The 17,480-nt window shown below is 42.1% G+C and overlaps 1 protein-coding gene and 1 pseudogene across 1 annotated transcript in view; both read left to right on the top strand.

The window, feature by feature from the left end:
* Positions 1 to 11,264, top strand: part of LOC138666975 (uncharacterized) — a 34,241-nt gene extending 22,977 nt beyond the window's left edge. Inside the window, exons 7-8 of the mRNA XM_069755189.1 lie at positions 4,414 to 4,591; positions 11,187 to 11,264. Of these exons, the coding sequence (XP_069611290.1) occupies positions 4,414 to 4,568 (155 nt within the window). The 3' untranslated portion in view covers positions 4,569 to 4,591; positions 11,187 to 11,264. The remainder of the gene's footprint in view (positions 1 to 4,413; positions 4,592 to 11,186) is intronic.
* Positions 1 to 12,973, top strand: part of LOC138666977 (zinc finger protein 585A-like) — a 118,210-nt pseudogene extending 105,237 nt beyond the window's left edge.
* Positions 12,974 to 17,480: the final 4,507 nt, after the last annotated feature.

Raw genomic sequence — 17,480 nt, 5'->3', positions numbered from 1 at the left:
AAACAGGATCATGGGGTGCATTAAAAGAGGTCTGGATACACATGATGAGAGCATTATACTGCCTCTGTACAAATCCCTAGTTAGACCGCACATGGAGTACTGTGTCCAGTTTTGGGCACCGGTGCTCAGGAAGGATATAATGGAACTAGAGAGAGTACAAAGGAGGGCAACAAAATTAATAAAGGGGATGGGAGAACTACAATACCCAGATAGATTAGCGAAATTAGGATTATTTAGTCTAGAAAAAAGACGACTGAGGGGCGATCTAATAACCATGTATAAGTATATAAGGGGACAATACAAATATCTCGCTGAGGATCTGTTTATACCAAGGAAGGTGACGGGCACAAGGGGGCATTCTTTGCGTCTGGAGGAGAGAAGGTTTTTCCACCAACATAGAAGAGGATTCTTTACTGTTAGGGCAGTGAGAATCTGGAATTGCTTGCCTGAGGAGGTGGTGATGGCGAACTCAGTCGAGGGGTTCAAGAGAGGCCTGGATGTCTTCCTGGAGCAGAACAATATTGTATCATACAATTATTAGGTTCTGTAGAAGGACGTAGATCTGGGGATTTATTATGATGGAATATAGGCTGAACTGGATGGACAAATGTCTTTTTTCGGCCTTACTAACTATGTTACTATGTTACTATGTTAAACTTCGTTCTATCTCCAAAAAACAAATCAGGAATAGGAATTCTTGGTTCTAGCATATATTTCTGATCAATAGTATCTTGAATCTTTTGTACATTTATAACGAGATTATCCATTGAAGAGCACAGACCCTGAATATCCATGTCCACACCTGTGTCCAGAAACACCCAGATGTCTAGGGGAAAAAAAAAAAAGTGAACACAGAGCAGAGGAAAAAAAAAAAAAAAAAAATGATGTCAGAACTTTTTCTTTCCCTCTATTGAGAATCATTAGAAGTCTCCTAGTACTGTTATGTCTGCTAATGAAAGGTGTTATGAAGGCAATCCAGAGACACAGTGTGCCTAGCGATCAGAGCGCACACAGTGATCTGACAAATACCCAAAAACAAAGAAACGAGCTCTGAGACGTGGAAACTCTGTAGACCACACACCTGATCCTATCCTAAACACAACTAAAAGTGGCTGTGGATTGCGCCTAACAACTACCTAGGCAACTCGGCACAACCTAAGAAACTAGCTAGCCTGAAGACAGAAAAATAGGCCTGACTTGCCCCCAGAGAAATACCCCAAAGGAAAAGGCAGCCCCCCACATATAATGACTGTGAGTAAGATGAAAAGACAAAACGCAGGGATGAAATAGATTCAGCAAAGTGGGGCCCGATAATCTTAGACAGAGAGAGGACAGTAAAGCGAACTTTGCAGTCTACAAAAAACCCTAAAGCAAAAACCACGCAAAGGGGGCAAAAAGACCCACCGTGCCGGACTAACGGCACGGCGGTACACCCTTTGCGTCTCAGAGCTTCCAGCAAAACAAAAGACAAGCTGGACAGAAAAAAAACAACAAAATAGCAAAAAAGCACTTAGCTATACAGAGCAGCAGGTCACAGGAACAATCAGGAGAAGCTCAGATCCAACACTGGAACATTGACTAGGAGCCAGGATAGCAGCATCAGGTGGAGTTAAGTAACGAAGCAGCTAATGAGCTCACCAGAACACCTGAGGAAGGAAGCCCAGAAGCTGCAGTACCACTTGTGACCACAGGAGTGAATTCAGCCACAGAATTCACAACAGCGTACTACCATCTTCCCATCTATGCAGAACATCAACAATACCTCAGAGTGGCGATCAACCTACAGGGCTGGATCCGTCACTTCCAATTTACGGCTATGCCATTCAGCCTTTCCATGGCTCCTCGGCTTTTCACAAAAGTCATGCTCGAGGTGATGGCTTATCTGCTTCATCAGGATACGTTAATCGTACCTTACCTAAATGACTTTTTAATAATTGGAAATTCAGCCTCGCAATGTTAAGAACGATTTGCTAATACCATTTCATCTTTGCAGGCTTTAGGTTGAATTGTGAACTTCAAAAAATCCAGGCTTCATCCAGAAACACTTCAGTCCTTCCTAGGACTAATGTTGGACTCTGTAAGTCAAAAATGTTTCTTACCAGAATCCAAAAAATTAACCATAATTTCAAAAGTTACTATGGCAAGGTCTAATCCTCCAATGTCCCTAAGAGATGCTATGTCTCTTTTAGGCTTACTCTCCTCCTGCATCCCTGCGGTTCAATGGGCCCAATATGATACTAGGGCCTTGCAACATGAGATTCTGTATGCACAATCACATTGTCAGGGTCATTTAAATACAAAAATTACCCTATCAAAAGACGTGATTAATTCACTGCATTGGTGGTTAGATAAAAATCATTTGTCCAGAGGTGTCTCATGGACAATAATCCCCACTAAAATAGTCACCAATGACTCAGGCCCAGAGGGGTGGGGAGCCCATTTCGGTAAAAATATAGCTCAAGGTCGCTGGAATACGGTAGAGATTCAGCAGTCCTCCAACTGGAAGGAACTAAAAGCGGTTAATTATGCCTTAAATGCTTTCCTTCCTCAGCTCCAAGGATCCCATATGAGAATCCTATCAGACAACACAACAACCGTTGCATATTTAAATCGTCAAGGTGGAACGCGATCAGGAAGTCTAATGTCTTCAGCGGCAAACATTTTCAACCTAGCAGAACCCAATTTTCTGTCACTTACGGCTCTCCATATTAGAGGAGTAGAAAATTCAAAAGCCGACTTCCCAAGTCGCCATGCACTCCACCAAGGAGAATGGACTCTCAATCCTCAAATATTCAGGAGCATAGTGAAGATATGGGGTCTTCCACAAATAGACCTGTTCGCCACCAGAAAAAACAGACAAGTGCAGATGTTCGCCTCCTTAAATGTAGTAGATCATCCAGACATAATAGACTCGCTCCAGTACCTGTTGAACTACGACCTAGCCTATGCCTTTCCTCCAATGACGCTGATTCCGTTGGTCATCAAGAAGATAAGGGAAGAAAAGGCCAGGATCATTCTGATAGCACCATTCTGGCCAAAAAGGCCTTGGTTCTCTTGTCTTCGAGCGATTTCAGTTTGCGATCCCTGGATTCTGGCAGTGATCCCAGACCTACTGTCTCAGGGTCCATTTTACTATCCACAAGTGAAAGGCCTTCACCTAACGGCGTGGAACTTGAGAGGCAAATACTGACATTAAGAGGGTTTTCTCGAGAACTAATTAACACCTTACTGTTAAGCAGGAAGAAATCTACAACTTTAATATACAGTAGAGTATGGAAAAAGTTCCTGACTTTCTATACAAAACCCTTCTCTAGCAAGGTTCCTATTAAAGCCATCCTAGAGTTCCTACAAAAAGGCCATGCATTGGGTTTGTCAGTCAATACATTAAGGGCTCAGGTGTCCACTTTAGGAGCCCTCTATAGTGCTAACATACCGGGGGACAGGTGAATAACAAGATTCATTAGAGCATACGAAAGATGTACCCCAGTACATATCCCACGTTTACGATACGATTCGATACACTTTATTGATCCCGTGGGAAATTATAGTATAACAGCAGCACAACTTAAGTCATAAAAATCATAAAAAATTACATAGTTGACATGACAGTAGAGTTGACAGAAGAACATTATACATTAGAATAGGACATACACAACGAGTGAACTGAAATGTAGAGAAATAAGTAGACATTCACCTTGGTGGTTTAACCCTAATGTTATTGTTGTACATTCCCATGGCAGTTCGCACAAACGATTTCCTATATTTTTCCTTCTTACACCTCAGAAGTATTAGTCGGTTGCTGAAGGTGCTCTTCTGTCTCATGAATAGCTCATATAGTGGATGTTCATTATTGTTCATAATTGCCATACACTTTTTCAGAGTTCTTTTCTCCACTACCTCCCCAAAAGAGTCCAGATTACAGCCCACAGCAGAACTTGCCTTCTTGATAATCTTATTCAGCTTATTAGCATCAGAGGCCCGCACACTACTACCCCAGCATGTGATTGCAAAAAAGACTCCCTGGGACCTCCCTGGGACTTGAATCTAGTTCTTGATGCTTTAACTGAACCCCCTTTTGAGCCCTTACTTTCTATTCCTCTAAAAAATCTCACGTATAAGGTAGCCTTATTGATAGCCTTGACCTCAGCCAGAAGAGAAGGGGACATCCAAGCGCTCTCCATAGACCCTTCTTTGTTAATGATATACCAGGACAGGGTGGTTCTCAAGCCTGATCCATCATATCTTCCCAAAGTAGCATCCTGTAACCATAGATTTCAAGAGATCGTGTTGCCTTCCTTTTATGACAATCCATCAAATCCAGAGGAAGAGAAGCTACATATGTTGGATGTGAAAAGAGCAGTCTTAAATTACAAAGAGAGAACCCAGAGTAGGGCTCTGTTTGTATGTTTTCAGGGTCACAGAAAAGGCCACGGGGTTACGAAGGCTACCTTGTCCCGCTGGATCAGAGATGCCATCTGTCTGGCCTACTTATCAAAAAGCAAAAATCCTCCAGAAGGAGTGAAAGCGCATTCGGTCCGGGCTGTATCATCCTCGTGGGCAGAGAATAAAGACATCTCCATCGAGCTCATATGTAAGGCCGCAAGCTAGTCATCACCCTTGACCTATTATAAGCATTATAGACTTGATCCACCTTCTACATCTGACTTGGCATTCGGGAGAGCTGTCCTCAGCACGGTGATCCCACCCAGGTGAAGGTTCTCTGTAAATCTCTCAAGTGGGTGCTGTCGTGGCTCATTAAAAGGGCCTTACCGGTAAGCAATCCGGCTTTTCTTTTAAAACCAAATAACTTCAAGGAGAATTGTGATATACTACATAAAAAACATTACACCTGTGCCATGATATATCTCTAAGCTGTGTGGCGCTGATGGCTGTAATATACAGTACAGACCAAAAGTTTGGACACACCTACTCATTTAAAGATTTTTCTGTATTTTCATGACTATGAAAATTGTACATTCACACTGAAGGCATCAAAACTATGAATTAACACGTGGAATTATATGTCCAAACTTTAGGTCTGTAATGTACATTTATTCACCCCTGCAGGAGATGTGTTGGCATGGCTCGAGCCCTGGTTTCATGGATTCACTCCACATCATAAAATACCGTATATACTCGAGTATAAGCCGAGATTTTCAGCCCGTTTTTGGGGGGCTGAAAGTCCCCCTCCCGGCTTATACTCGAGTCATACCCAGGGGTCGGCAGGGGAGGGGGAGCGGTGGCGTCTAATTATACTCACCAGCTCCTGGCACGGTCCCTGGCTCCCCGGCACCCCAGCTTCTTCCTGTACTGAGCGGTCACATGGTACCGCTCATTACAGTAATGAATATGCTTGCTCTACCTCCCATAGGGGTGGAGCCGCATATTCATTACTGTAATGAGCGGTAACGGTGACCGTTCAGTACAGGAAGAAGCTGCGGCACCGGAGAAACAGGAACTTCACAGCCCCAGGAGCAGGTGACTATAACGGGGAGCGCAGCGCTGCGCGATATTCACCTGCTCCCCGTTCCGTGCGCCGTTCCGTCTTCAGCATCTTCTGCAGTGACGCTCAGGACAGAGGGCACGATGACGTGGTTAGTGCGCGCCCTCTGCCTGAACGTCAGTGCAGAAGACGCTTAAGATGGAGTGGCGCCGGAGAGAAGTCAGGTGAATATTAAAAGTGCCGGGGGCCTGAGCGACGGAGAGGTGAGTATGTGATTTCTTTTTTTTTTTTTTTTTTTTTTTTATCGCAGCAACAGCAAATGGGGCAAGTGTCTGTATGGAGCATCTTATGGGGCCATAATCAAGGTTTGTGCAGCATTATATTGGGCAAATGTGTCTATGGAGCATCTTATGGGGCCATTATTAACCTTTATGCAGGATTATATGGGGCATATTTTAATATGGAGCATCTAAAGGGACATCATAAACTTTATGGAGCATTATATGGGGCTCCTGATTCAATAAGGATATTCAAAAACACTTAACCTACTGATGTCTCAGTTAATTTTACTTTTATTGGTATCTATTTTTACTTTTGACATTTACCGGTAGCTGCTGCATTTCCCACCCATGGCTTATACTCGAGTCATTAAGTTTTCCCAGTTTTTTTGTGGCAAAATTAGGGGGGTCGGCTTATTATCGGGTCGGCTTATACTCGAGTATATGCGGTACATTAGGCTTACAATCCTCAATAATTCTGATTAATGTACGATCTCTCCTGAAATGGGGGGCATATTTTAATATGGAGCATCTAAAGGGCCATCATAAACTTTATGGAGCATTATATGGAGCTCCTGATTCAATAAGGATATTAAAAGCACTTAACCTACTGATGTCTCAGTTAATTTTACTTTTATTGTTATCTATTTTTACTTTTGACATTTACCGGTAGCTGCTGCATTTCCCACCCTAGGCTTATACTCGAGTCATTAAGTTTTCCCAGTTTTTTTGTGGCAAAATTAGGGGGGTCGGCTTATTATCGGGTGGGCTTATACTCGAGTATATGCGGTACATTAGGCTTACAATCCTCAATAATTCTGATTAATGTACGATCTCTCCTGAAATGGGGGGCACTAATACTTTCACTACTCTTCTAGACAGGACTCATAATTTCTCCAGTGGTTCACCATAAATGGGTGCAACTCTGGTTTAGTGTTTGAGCTCTCCCCTCATACATACGTTGTTGTTAGGGATGTATCATAGAATAAAAAAACTGTCTATTTTTTACCTGTTCATCTGCATGATATTTTGATTGTGGTGGGATCACCCTGCCGCAGTTATCTGAGTCTGTAACTCCGTAGTAGTCCTTAACCCCTTTCCGACATCGGGTCACCGATGGGTTGGCATGACAACCAGAGGTCTCCTGGAGACCTCTATCGTTGTCACTGCTGGCTTGCACGTGGTGGGAGCACATACAAGTGAGTAATCCTGCTACATCCAGGTGATCTGATCATCGCTTGTATGTAGCTGAGCTGATCGGGTTATGGCAGCTTCTAGTCCAAAATAGAAGTGGCCATAGAGACTATTGAAGCATGCCAAAAGTAGAAAAAAAAATGTTTTTAAAAAAATATAAAAGTTCAAATCACCCCCTTTTGCCCTATTTAAAACAATAAAAAAAAAACAAACATAAACCTATTTGATATCGCCGAGTTCAGAATCACCCAATATATCAATATTAAAAAAGAATTAACCTGATTGCTAAACGGCGTAGCGACAAAAAAAGTAAAAGTGCCAGAATTACTTTCTTTTTTTTTGGTTTCCATGACATTGCATTAAAATGCAATAACTGACGATAAAAACATTGTATATGCACCAAAATGGTATAACTAAAAACGTCAGCTCAGTGCGCAAAAAATCAGCCCTCACCCAACCCAAGATCACGAAAAATGGAGAAGCTACGGGTATCGGAAAATGGTGCTATTTATTTTTTTAACAAAGTTTGGAATTTTTTTTTAACCACTTAGATAAAAAAGAACGTAAACATGTTTGGTGTCTATGAATTCGTGGTAACCTGGAGAATCATACTGGCAGGTCAGTTTTAGTATTTAGTGAATATAGTAAAAAATCAAGACAAAAAACAACTTTGGGATTGCCCTTTTTTTTTTCAATTTTCACCGCACTTGGAATTTTTTTTCCCGTTTTCCAGTACACAATATGTTAAAACTAAGCTCTCATTACAATATTTAACAAAAAATGAAAAAAAGTTATGGCTCTGGGAAGAAGGGGAGCAAAAAATGAAAATGCAAAACCAAAAATACCTCTGGTCGTTAAGGGCTTAGAAAAGTCTCCATTCCCTTTTCCAAATGCTTGAGATCTAAATTTATCAAACGTCTGCTCTACACTATTGGGCTATATGCACACAATTCATTTTCGTGGAATTTTTTTACGTCTGTAAATGCTCCAAAAATGCAATGGAATACTAAAACAAGGGAAATCAAAGACAATCCTGAAGTGTACTGCACATTATCAGTAAATTTCTGTCCTTATTTGTATTGTTTTATTTTCTGCAGCATGTCAATTCTTTTTGCGTTTCTGCTGCGTTTTGGACTCATTGACTTCAACTGAGTCAGTAAAATCTGCAGCAAAAACACAGGTGTAAAAAGGTTTGCGGGCTAGATTCAGATTTGCTGTCAAAAACGCTGCAAATTGTCAAAGGGAAATACTGTCAAAAGGAGGAAGAGTGTAGGCGGAGAATATGTATGCGTCTGTGTGTGGGCAGAGAATATGCGTGTGTGTACTCATGCGACGGACATGTATACCCAGGCGTCGTCTCATGGGACTACTACTCCCATCTGGCTACATCTTTTGACAGGAGGTAGTCGCTCCCGCAGTGTACCACTGAGCCACCGTGAGAGTTCACTGGAGTTGATTAGCTGATCAGCTCCGGTGCTCTCACTTACGGTATCGCTGCGTGGGAAAGTTCTCACACAGCGGTAGTGCCCTAAGTGAGAGAATCGCAGCTGATCAGCTGATGAACTCCGGTGAACTCTCACAGCAGCGCAGTGATACACTGCGGGAATAATTACCTCCTGTCAATATATCGCTGGAGGCCGGGTATAGCAGTCCCATCTCCTGATGTGACTGTTCTACACGTGAGATCGCCGTGGGACACTTGGTATTACATGGACTAAGGCAGACAGGATAGTATATGTTGGTTTATTATTTTTTTGATTGTTTGCAGGAGACAAGGGAGTTGGAGATTAGGCATTCAGTAAATATGGTACATTTTGATTCAATAAAGGAGTCTGTGATTATTTCAAATAAAGGACTTTATTCTGGGTGTCTGTGTTTTATACAGTATCATTAGGGCTAGTAATGGATAGGTGTCTTATAGAAGCCTCTCCATTACTAACCTGTGGGCTTGATATCACCTGATAATACAAAGGCGACATCAACCCCACAAATATGAACCCCACTTGCCAACGCTACAGGGCAAGTGGGAAGAGCGAGGCTAAGTGCCAGAACTGGCGAATCTATAAGATGCGTCATTTCTGGGGTGGCTGAGAGCTGAAGTTTCTAACCTGGGGGATGCCAATATCCATGGTCCCTTTCCAGGCTATTAATAACAGCCCGCAGCTCTCTGTCAAGCCTTAGCTGGTTCGAGCTTATAGGAGGAACCCATGTCAATTTTTTTTCTGGGGTTTCCCTGTAAACTAGCCAGAAAAGGCTAAGCAAATAACTGTGAGCTGATATTTATACTCGTAGCCTGCGAATCTTTGGCTACTGGCTCCTTCCCAGAATATTTACATATTTACATCAGCTGTCGGCTTTCCCTCTGCTGGTTATGGAAATTATGCGGGAGCCCAGGCAATTTTTTTTTAAATATTTTGAAATACAAAACAGATATTGCATTTCATGCAGATTTCTGACAATTGCTTTTTTGTTAAAGCATATATAGGTTAAATATGTTAATGCTCCTACATAGGCTGGTGTGTCTCTTTATTTAATATTAATGAGGATATCTGGCTGAAGAGGTTGAACAAGGAAATTACATCACAATTATTTTTTTTAAATATATCTTTATTTAGCTCTTTGGATATGCAAAAACGCACAAAAAACCGCGTGTATTGTCAGCTGCGTTTTTCTGCCACGAGATGCAGAAACCGTGTAGCAAATACTCAATGTGCGCACACAGTCTTATATATAGTTTTATTTAAAAGTATATTTCTTGTTGAAATTAATGTGATAGAAAATACTGGCCTTTACGATAGTTTATATTGCTAAGAGCCACTGAGTTCCATACTCTAATTACCCCGAAGAGGTTTTGCCGTTAGTTACTCATTTTTTTCTTTTTATACTTAAAAAGACTGTTCAGCTTGATTATTTCAGTAGGTGTGTTATACAGTCGCAGTTTTGCCCATCATCCTTTAACTTCTTTAACCCCTTTACATCTGGATTTACACACAGACCTCTAGGCTTGGGCCAAATTGATATTTGCATTTCAGTAGTATGAGATGACAAGAAGAATAGTCAGGTAGTCTGTCTTCAACCGTGAGGGAAGAGAAAATACAAAATCAAAAGACACAAGAGTAGTCAGTAAACAGGCCGGAGTCACAACACCAAACAAATACCCAAGCTGGGAGCTGAGTACAGAGGACTGAACCAGAGGAGAACCAGCCTGTAAATCGCAGCTTCCAGCAATATGCTTCAAGCTTTGGTGGGGTGCGGTGCTTTCCAGTTGGCTGAAGTAGGGAGCAGATTACTATGGCTGGACAGCGTGCACACCCAAACTGCCAGAATGGATGGTACCTCTGTCAGAATGGATGGTATCACAGGTTGCACGCAACTTAAACTTGGTGGCTCGACAGTCTGCGCCCCTCAGAGCTGCTGGTTCTGATGTCTCCTCCATTTCCAGCGCCGCCTATAGAATGAATAAGCAGATGGCATAAGAGCAGATCCCAGAGAAGATGGGACACAGCATTTGTAAAAGCCCTAATATGACAAAATGTCAGAAAACCAGAGCAGTAGAAATCCCCATAAAGTGACTCCATTTTGGACAGTATAACCCTCTGTGAATTAATCTTTAGGAGTAGTGACAATTTTGACTCCACAGCCACTTTCCGTTAATTAGCGCGCAGTGGATGTTGGAGAGTAAAAATGGAAAATATACCATTTTATTACCCAACACATAGTGCCCAGATTGTGCTCCAGAAGACACACGCACCATAAATTAAGTGAGTTCTTCTCGCTATAGTGATGCCAAATACATGGATGCTAAATGTGATTTGAGCACACTGCAAGGCTCGGAAGCAAGGGGGAGATTTAACTTTGGAAGAGTGGATTTTGCTAGATTGGTTTATGGAAGCGATGTTGCTTTTCAAGCCACTAATAATGTAGAAACCTCTGTTTTTCCATTGACAGATGATGGACCTGAGAGGGGACTTGTTTTTTGTAAGATGAGTAGAACTTTTCATTGGTATTATTTTGTCTACATAACAATGTTTGGTGGCTTTTTATTCCATATTTGGGAGGCAGCATGAACAAACTGTTGACTGTTGAACCCCACGCTCCACTGGTTCATCCTATTATGTTTTCTATTAGACTGTGAACTGTCATTTTGTTGGTGAATAATTCAAATATATTACATAACTTGCCATTTTTAATGACCTTTTTTAGTAGAAATGTTCAAAAAATATTGCATTTGTTTTGATATTTTGTGTAAAAATAATTGGTTTTATTCTTAGCAGATTACTGTACCAGGAGATCAGAGGGGCAGCTGTCATCTTCAATTTTTAAATCAGATGATCTTGAGATCACACGGGATACAATTGAAGTGAATGTCATTACGCCAGATATACCATCATGCCTTCACAGCAAAGATCTGTCATCTGATCCTTTGAAACAGGTCCTGTCTTCTGATTCCTTACCAACTACTAAGGAAAATCAAAGTCACAAAATAAGCATTAAAAAACGAACTGCTCCTAAATCAAAGAAGCCGTTTTCACCTTCCGAATATGGAAATAGCTTTCCCCTTGAAAAGAATTTTCTTAAACATCAAACAATTCACACAGCAGAGAACAGATGTTCTTGTTCAAAATGTGGGAAATGTTTTAACCACAAATCAGCTTTTGTTATACACCAAAGAACCCACACAGGGGAGAAGCCATTTTCATGTTCAGAATGTGGGAAATGTTTTAGCCAGAAATCAAATTTGCTTAAGCACCAGAGAATTCACACAGGGGAGAAGCCTTTTTCCTGTTCAGAATGTGGGAAATGTTTTAGCCAGAAATCAGATTTGCTTAAGCACAAGAGAATTCACACAGGGGAGAAACCTTTTTCCTGTTCAGAATGTGGGAAATGTTTTCGCCAGAAACCAGATTTGCTTAAGCACCAGAGAATTCACACAGGGGAGAAGCCTTTTTCCTGTTCAGAATGTGGGAAATGTTTTAACCGAAAATCAGTTCTTGATTGCCACCAGAGAACCCACACAGGGGAAAAGCCTTTTTCCTGTTCAGAATGTGGGAAATGCTTTAACCAAAAGTGAGTTCTTGATTACCACCAGAGAATTCACACAGGGGAGAAGCCTTTTTCCTGTTCAGAATGTGGGAAATGCTTTAACAAAAAATCAGTTCTTGATTACCACCAGAGAAATCACACAGGGGAGAAGCCTTTTTCCTGTTCAGAATGTGGGAAATGTTTTAACCAAAAATCGGTTCTTGATCAACACCAGAGAACCCACACAGGGGAGAAGCCTTTTTCCTGTTCAGAATGTGGGAAATGTTTTAACCAGATAGCGCATCTTGATTACCACCAGAGAACCCACACAGGGGAGAAACCTTTTTCATGCTCAGAATGTCGGAAATGTTTTAACCAGAAGTCAGATTTGCTTAATCACCAGAGAATTCACACAGGGGAGAAGCCTTTTTCATGTTCAGAATGTGGGAAATGTTTTAACGAGAAAGCGCGTCTTGTTCACCACCAGAGAACCCACACAGGGGAGAAGCCTTTTTCCTGTTCAGAATGTGGGAATTGTTTTAGCCAGAAATCAGATTTGCTTAAGCACCAGATAATTCACACAGGGGAAAAGCCTTTTTCACGTTCTTAATGTGGGAAATGTTTTAAATGGAAATTGTATTTTCTTAAAGGAGTTGTCATCATGTTTTGCCTTGTTAAAATAAAAAAAAATCACATTCACCTTCCGTACCGGTGCTGTTCCAGTGGTATAGTCACTCACATTCCTGGGGCTCATATGAGGTTGTTGCCCTCGATGTATTGAACATGAACATGAAGCCAGTGCTGTGACTTCTATTTGACTTCCTCTTATTGATCGATTTGTCTGAAGGTGAGAACAATGAAGCCAGCGCTAATTGGAAGCAGGGCTCATATGACATAAAAACCTGAGCCCCCAAAATGCAAGTGCTGACACTGCTGGAACCGTGCCAGCATGGGAGGTTTATAGAAGTGTTTATATTTTAAAGGGACATTGTCACCTGAATTTGGAGGGAACAATCTTTAGCCATGGAGGCGGGGTTTTTGGGTGTTTGATTCACCCTTTCCTTACCCGCCGGCTGCATGCTGGCTGCAATATTGGATTGTAGTTCATTCTCTGTCCTCCATAGTACAGGCCTGCACAAGGTAATCTTGCCTTGCGCAGGCGTGTACTATGGAGGACAGAGAATGAACTTCAATCCAATATTGCAGCCAGCATGCAGCCGGCGGGTAAGGAAAGGGTGAATCAAACACCCAAAAACCCCGCCTCCATGGCTAAAGATTGTTCCCTCCAAATTCAGGTGACAGTGTACCTTTAACAGGACCAAACATGAGGAATGAGAATTCAAAATCCCATACAGAGGAAATGACATTATCATACCTAGAGTGTGAAAAATGAATTACTGGAAAATAGTATTTTGTTTACCATCAAAAATAACTCAGAAACTATATACATTATTGACAAATTGTACAAAAACACATAACAGACAGACCTATTATTGAATGGGAAATTACTTTAGAAATTACTATATTTCTTGGTCTGTAAGACACACTTTTTTATTAGATAATTTTGATTAAGAAAATTGCACAATAGTTTTTACAAAGAGACATCAGTAGGACAAAGATATTTTCAATGTTACATGGTATCATTATATGTTATTGTTCTACATAAAATATAATAAAGTTGTCATCTTCTTCCAAGGATTTGATTTGATTTTTTTTTCATTCAAACTAATACAACCATCCCTCCCCCCGATAATACTCCAGAGAAATCTGTATTCATATTATTTTTTTTGTGGTGTGTATACATTAGAATATCTGCCATTCAGTTATCATAATTAGTTTGCATGTGTACTTGCCCTACTTATCTCATTTTACCTGAATTGATGATACTACAAGTGTTCATGAAGCCAGAAATTGCCATATGTTGTCTCTCAGGAGTACTCCAGATGGTAGACATGGAACATTCAACCAGGTTCCCCAGATGTTGTCAAATTTCCAACCAAATAATATTGTTTTGCTTATTTATTAACTTATTAACTGTCGGTGGTTCAGCGTCTGGCCAATGTTGTGCAATAAGTTTGTAAGCTTGATACAATATTTGCGAAAGATCTACAGCCAATGAGGATTCAAAACTTCTTAATCCGCATCACATCTGCTTCCTATTTTAATGTAGCTGTCAGGGGATGGTCTCCCATGCGAGACTGTGAGAGAGTTTCTGATAGATGTTTGAAATTAAGCCGGTCGTGTATTTTGCCGCTGCTATTGAGTCTAGTAAATATTTATTTCGTCTATCCGGTGCCACAGCACTAAACTGAGTTAGGCATGCAGATCTAAGTTGTAGGTATCGAAAGAAGAGGCCGTGAGGCAATCCAAACTCTTTTTGTAGTTTGTTAAAGCTTTTAAGTGTTCCATTTCCTACTAACTGATCTAAAGTCTGAATTCCCCTTGATTCCCAACCTCTGGAACCAGTAAATTTGTCAAAGTCCACCAGTCGCTGATTTTGCCATAATGGGGATAAGGGAATACTCTCCCGACTTTGCTCAGTGGATGACTTCACAAACTCCCCTCTCCCGCTCTCTGACCACAACCTTCTTTCATTCTCTATCAAGAACTGCCATCCCGCTCAGGTCACCCCCACTTTCCACACCTATAGAAACATACAGGCCATTAACACCCAGAAACTTATGATGAACTTGCAGTCCTCATTGGCCCCTATTTCCTCCATCTCATGTCCTGATTCTGCATTGAAGCATTACAATGAAACCCTGCAAAGTGCTCTGGATGAAGCTGCTCCTCCTATACATAAAACAACTCGGCACAGACGGCAACAACCGTGGCACACGCTGCAAACACGTTTCCTGCAGCGGTGCTCCAGGTGCGCAGAACGTCTGTGGAGAAAATCTAATCTACCCGAAGATTTCATCCATTATAAGTTCATGCTAAAGACATACAATTCTGCCCTTCACCTCTCCAAACAAACATACTTCAACACCCTCATCACCTCCCTGTCCAATAACCCTAAACGTCTCTTTGACACGTTCCAGTCCCTACTCAACCCAAGAGAGCAGGCCCCAACCACGGATCTCCGTGCTGACGATCTGGCCAATTACTTCAAAGAAAAAATTGACCACATTCGACAGGAAATCATCTCCCAATCTCTTCATACCATGCACTTTCCTCCCTCCCCCACTGCATCTAGTTCACTCTCTGACTTTGAAGCAGTTACAGAAGAAGAAGTAAGCAGGCTCCTTGCATCTTCTCGCCCGACCACTTGCACCAGTGACCCCATCCCGTCACATCTCCTCCAGTCCCTTTCCCCGGCTATCACCTCTCACCTAACAAAAATATTCAACCTTTCCCTCACTTCCGGTATTTTTCCCTCCTCATTTAAGCATGCCATCATACATCCATTACTTAAAAAACCATCCCTCGATCAAAACTGTGCCGCTAATTATAGACCTGTCTCTAATCTTCCCTTCATCTCTAAACTCCTCGAACGCCTGGTCCACTCCCGTCTTACCCGCTATCTCTCAGATAACTCTCTTCTCGACCCTCTTCAATCTGGCTTCCGCTCTTTACACTCTACTGAAACTGCCCTCATTAAAGTCTCTAATGACCTACTAACAGCTAAATCTAATGGTCACTACTCCATGCTAATTCTCTTGGATCTCTCTGCAGCATTCGACACTGTGGATCATCAGCTCCTCCTCACTATGCTCCGCTCCATCGGCCTCAAGGACACCGTTCTCTCCTGGTTCTCCTCCTATCTCTCTGACCGATCCTTCACTGTATGTTTTGCTGGTTCCTCCTCCTCTCACCTTCCCCTTACTGTTGGGGTTCCTCAAGGATCAGTCCTAGGCCCCCTACTCTTCTCGTTGTATACTGCCCCTATTGGACAAACAATCAGTAGATTTGGTTTCCAGTACCATCTCTATGCTGACGACACCCAATTATACACTTCTGCTCCCGATATCACACCGACCTTTTTAGAAAACACCAGTGATTGTCTTACCGCTGTCTCTAACATCATGTCCTCCCTCTATCTGAAACTAAACCTGTCAAAAACTGAACTCCTCGTGTTCTCTCCCTCTACTAACCTACCTTTGCCTGACATTGCCATCTCCGTGTGCGGTTCCACCATTACTCCAAAGCAACATGCCCGCTGCCTTGGGGTCATCCTTGATTCTGACCTTTCATTCACCCCCTACATCCGATCACTGGCTCGCTCTTCTTACCTGCATCTCAAAAACATTTCTAGAATTCGCCCTTTTCTTAATTTCGACTCTGCAAAAACTCTGACTGTTTCACTTATTCATTCTCGTCTGGACTATTGTAACTCTCTACTAATCGGTCTCCCTCTTGCAAAACTTTCCCCGCTCCAATCTGTCCTGAATGCTGCAGCCAGGATCATATTCCTCACCAACCGTTACACCGATGCCTCTACCCTGTGCCAGTCATTACACTGGCTACCCATCCACTCCAGAATCCAGTACAAAACTACTACCCTCATCCACAAAGCACTCCATGGCTCAGCACCACCCTACATCTCCTCCCTGGTATCAGTCTACCACCCTACCCGTGCCCTCCGCTCCGCTAATGACCTCAGGTTAGCATCCTCAATAATCAGAACCTCCCACTCCCGTCTCCAAGACTTTACACGTGCTGCGCCGATTCTTTGGAATGCACTACCTAGGTTAATACGATTAATCCCCAATCCCCACAGTTTTAAGCGTGCCCTAAAAACTCATTTGTTCAGACTGGCCTACCGCCTCAATGCATTAACCTAACGATCCCTGTGTGGCCTATTTATAATAAAAAAAAAAAAAAAAGGTTCCTCGCATCATGTTCTCAAACACTTTATGCAGTATTAGCCCTCTGTGTCTGTACTGCTACATACTTAGGCAGGTAACTGGTTCATGCAGCTTTACATGAACACCTGAGCCTTACACTATAGCTGGTCCGAATAACTAAAGCAATTGTTACCATCCACCTCTCGTGTCTCCCCTTTTCCCCATAGTTTGTAAGCTTGCGAGCAGGGCCCTCACTCCTCCTGGTATCTGTTTTGAACTGTATTTCTGTTATGCTGTAATGTCTATTGTCTGTACAAGTCCCCTCTATAATTTGTAAAGCGCTGCGGAATATGTTGGCGCTATATAAATAAAATTATTATTATTATTATTATTACTCTAATTTTACCCCAACAGTCTCTCCTCTGTCCCACACATTGTACATCATTGCTAAGGTCTCAACAGGATAACTCCCAGCAATTGGCTGGAAGCCATCTTACAGATGTAGTAATTGTACTAAATAGCTCTGAAAAACAAGCTGGAGGGTATTTAGTATATGCTTGTGCTGCCCCTTTAAGAATATAGGAGTGTGCACATGTGTGTACTGGGTGTGCCCACTGCAGCACTCACATAACCAGGAAGCAGGAAAATGCAGATGATTGTGCCTAGGGTCTGGGGAAGTGAGTAAGCCGGCGTCCCTTCATGGAGGGGGAAGGGGACACCATGCAGGGATGCCAGAAGTAGTACTTCACACTACGC

Source organism: Ranitomeya imitator, chromosome 2 (genome assembly GCF_032444005.1).
Source record: "Ranitomeya imitator isolate aRanImi1 chromosome 2, aRanImi1.pri, whole genome shotgun sequence".
NCBI lineage: Eukaryota > Metazoa > Chordata > Amphibia > Anura > Dendrobatidae > Ranitomeya > Ranitomeya imitator.
Note: the sequence above shows the minus strand (reverse complement) of the source record. Positions and strands in the feature narration are given on the sequence as shown.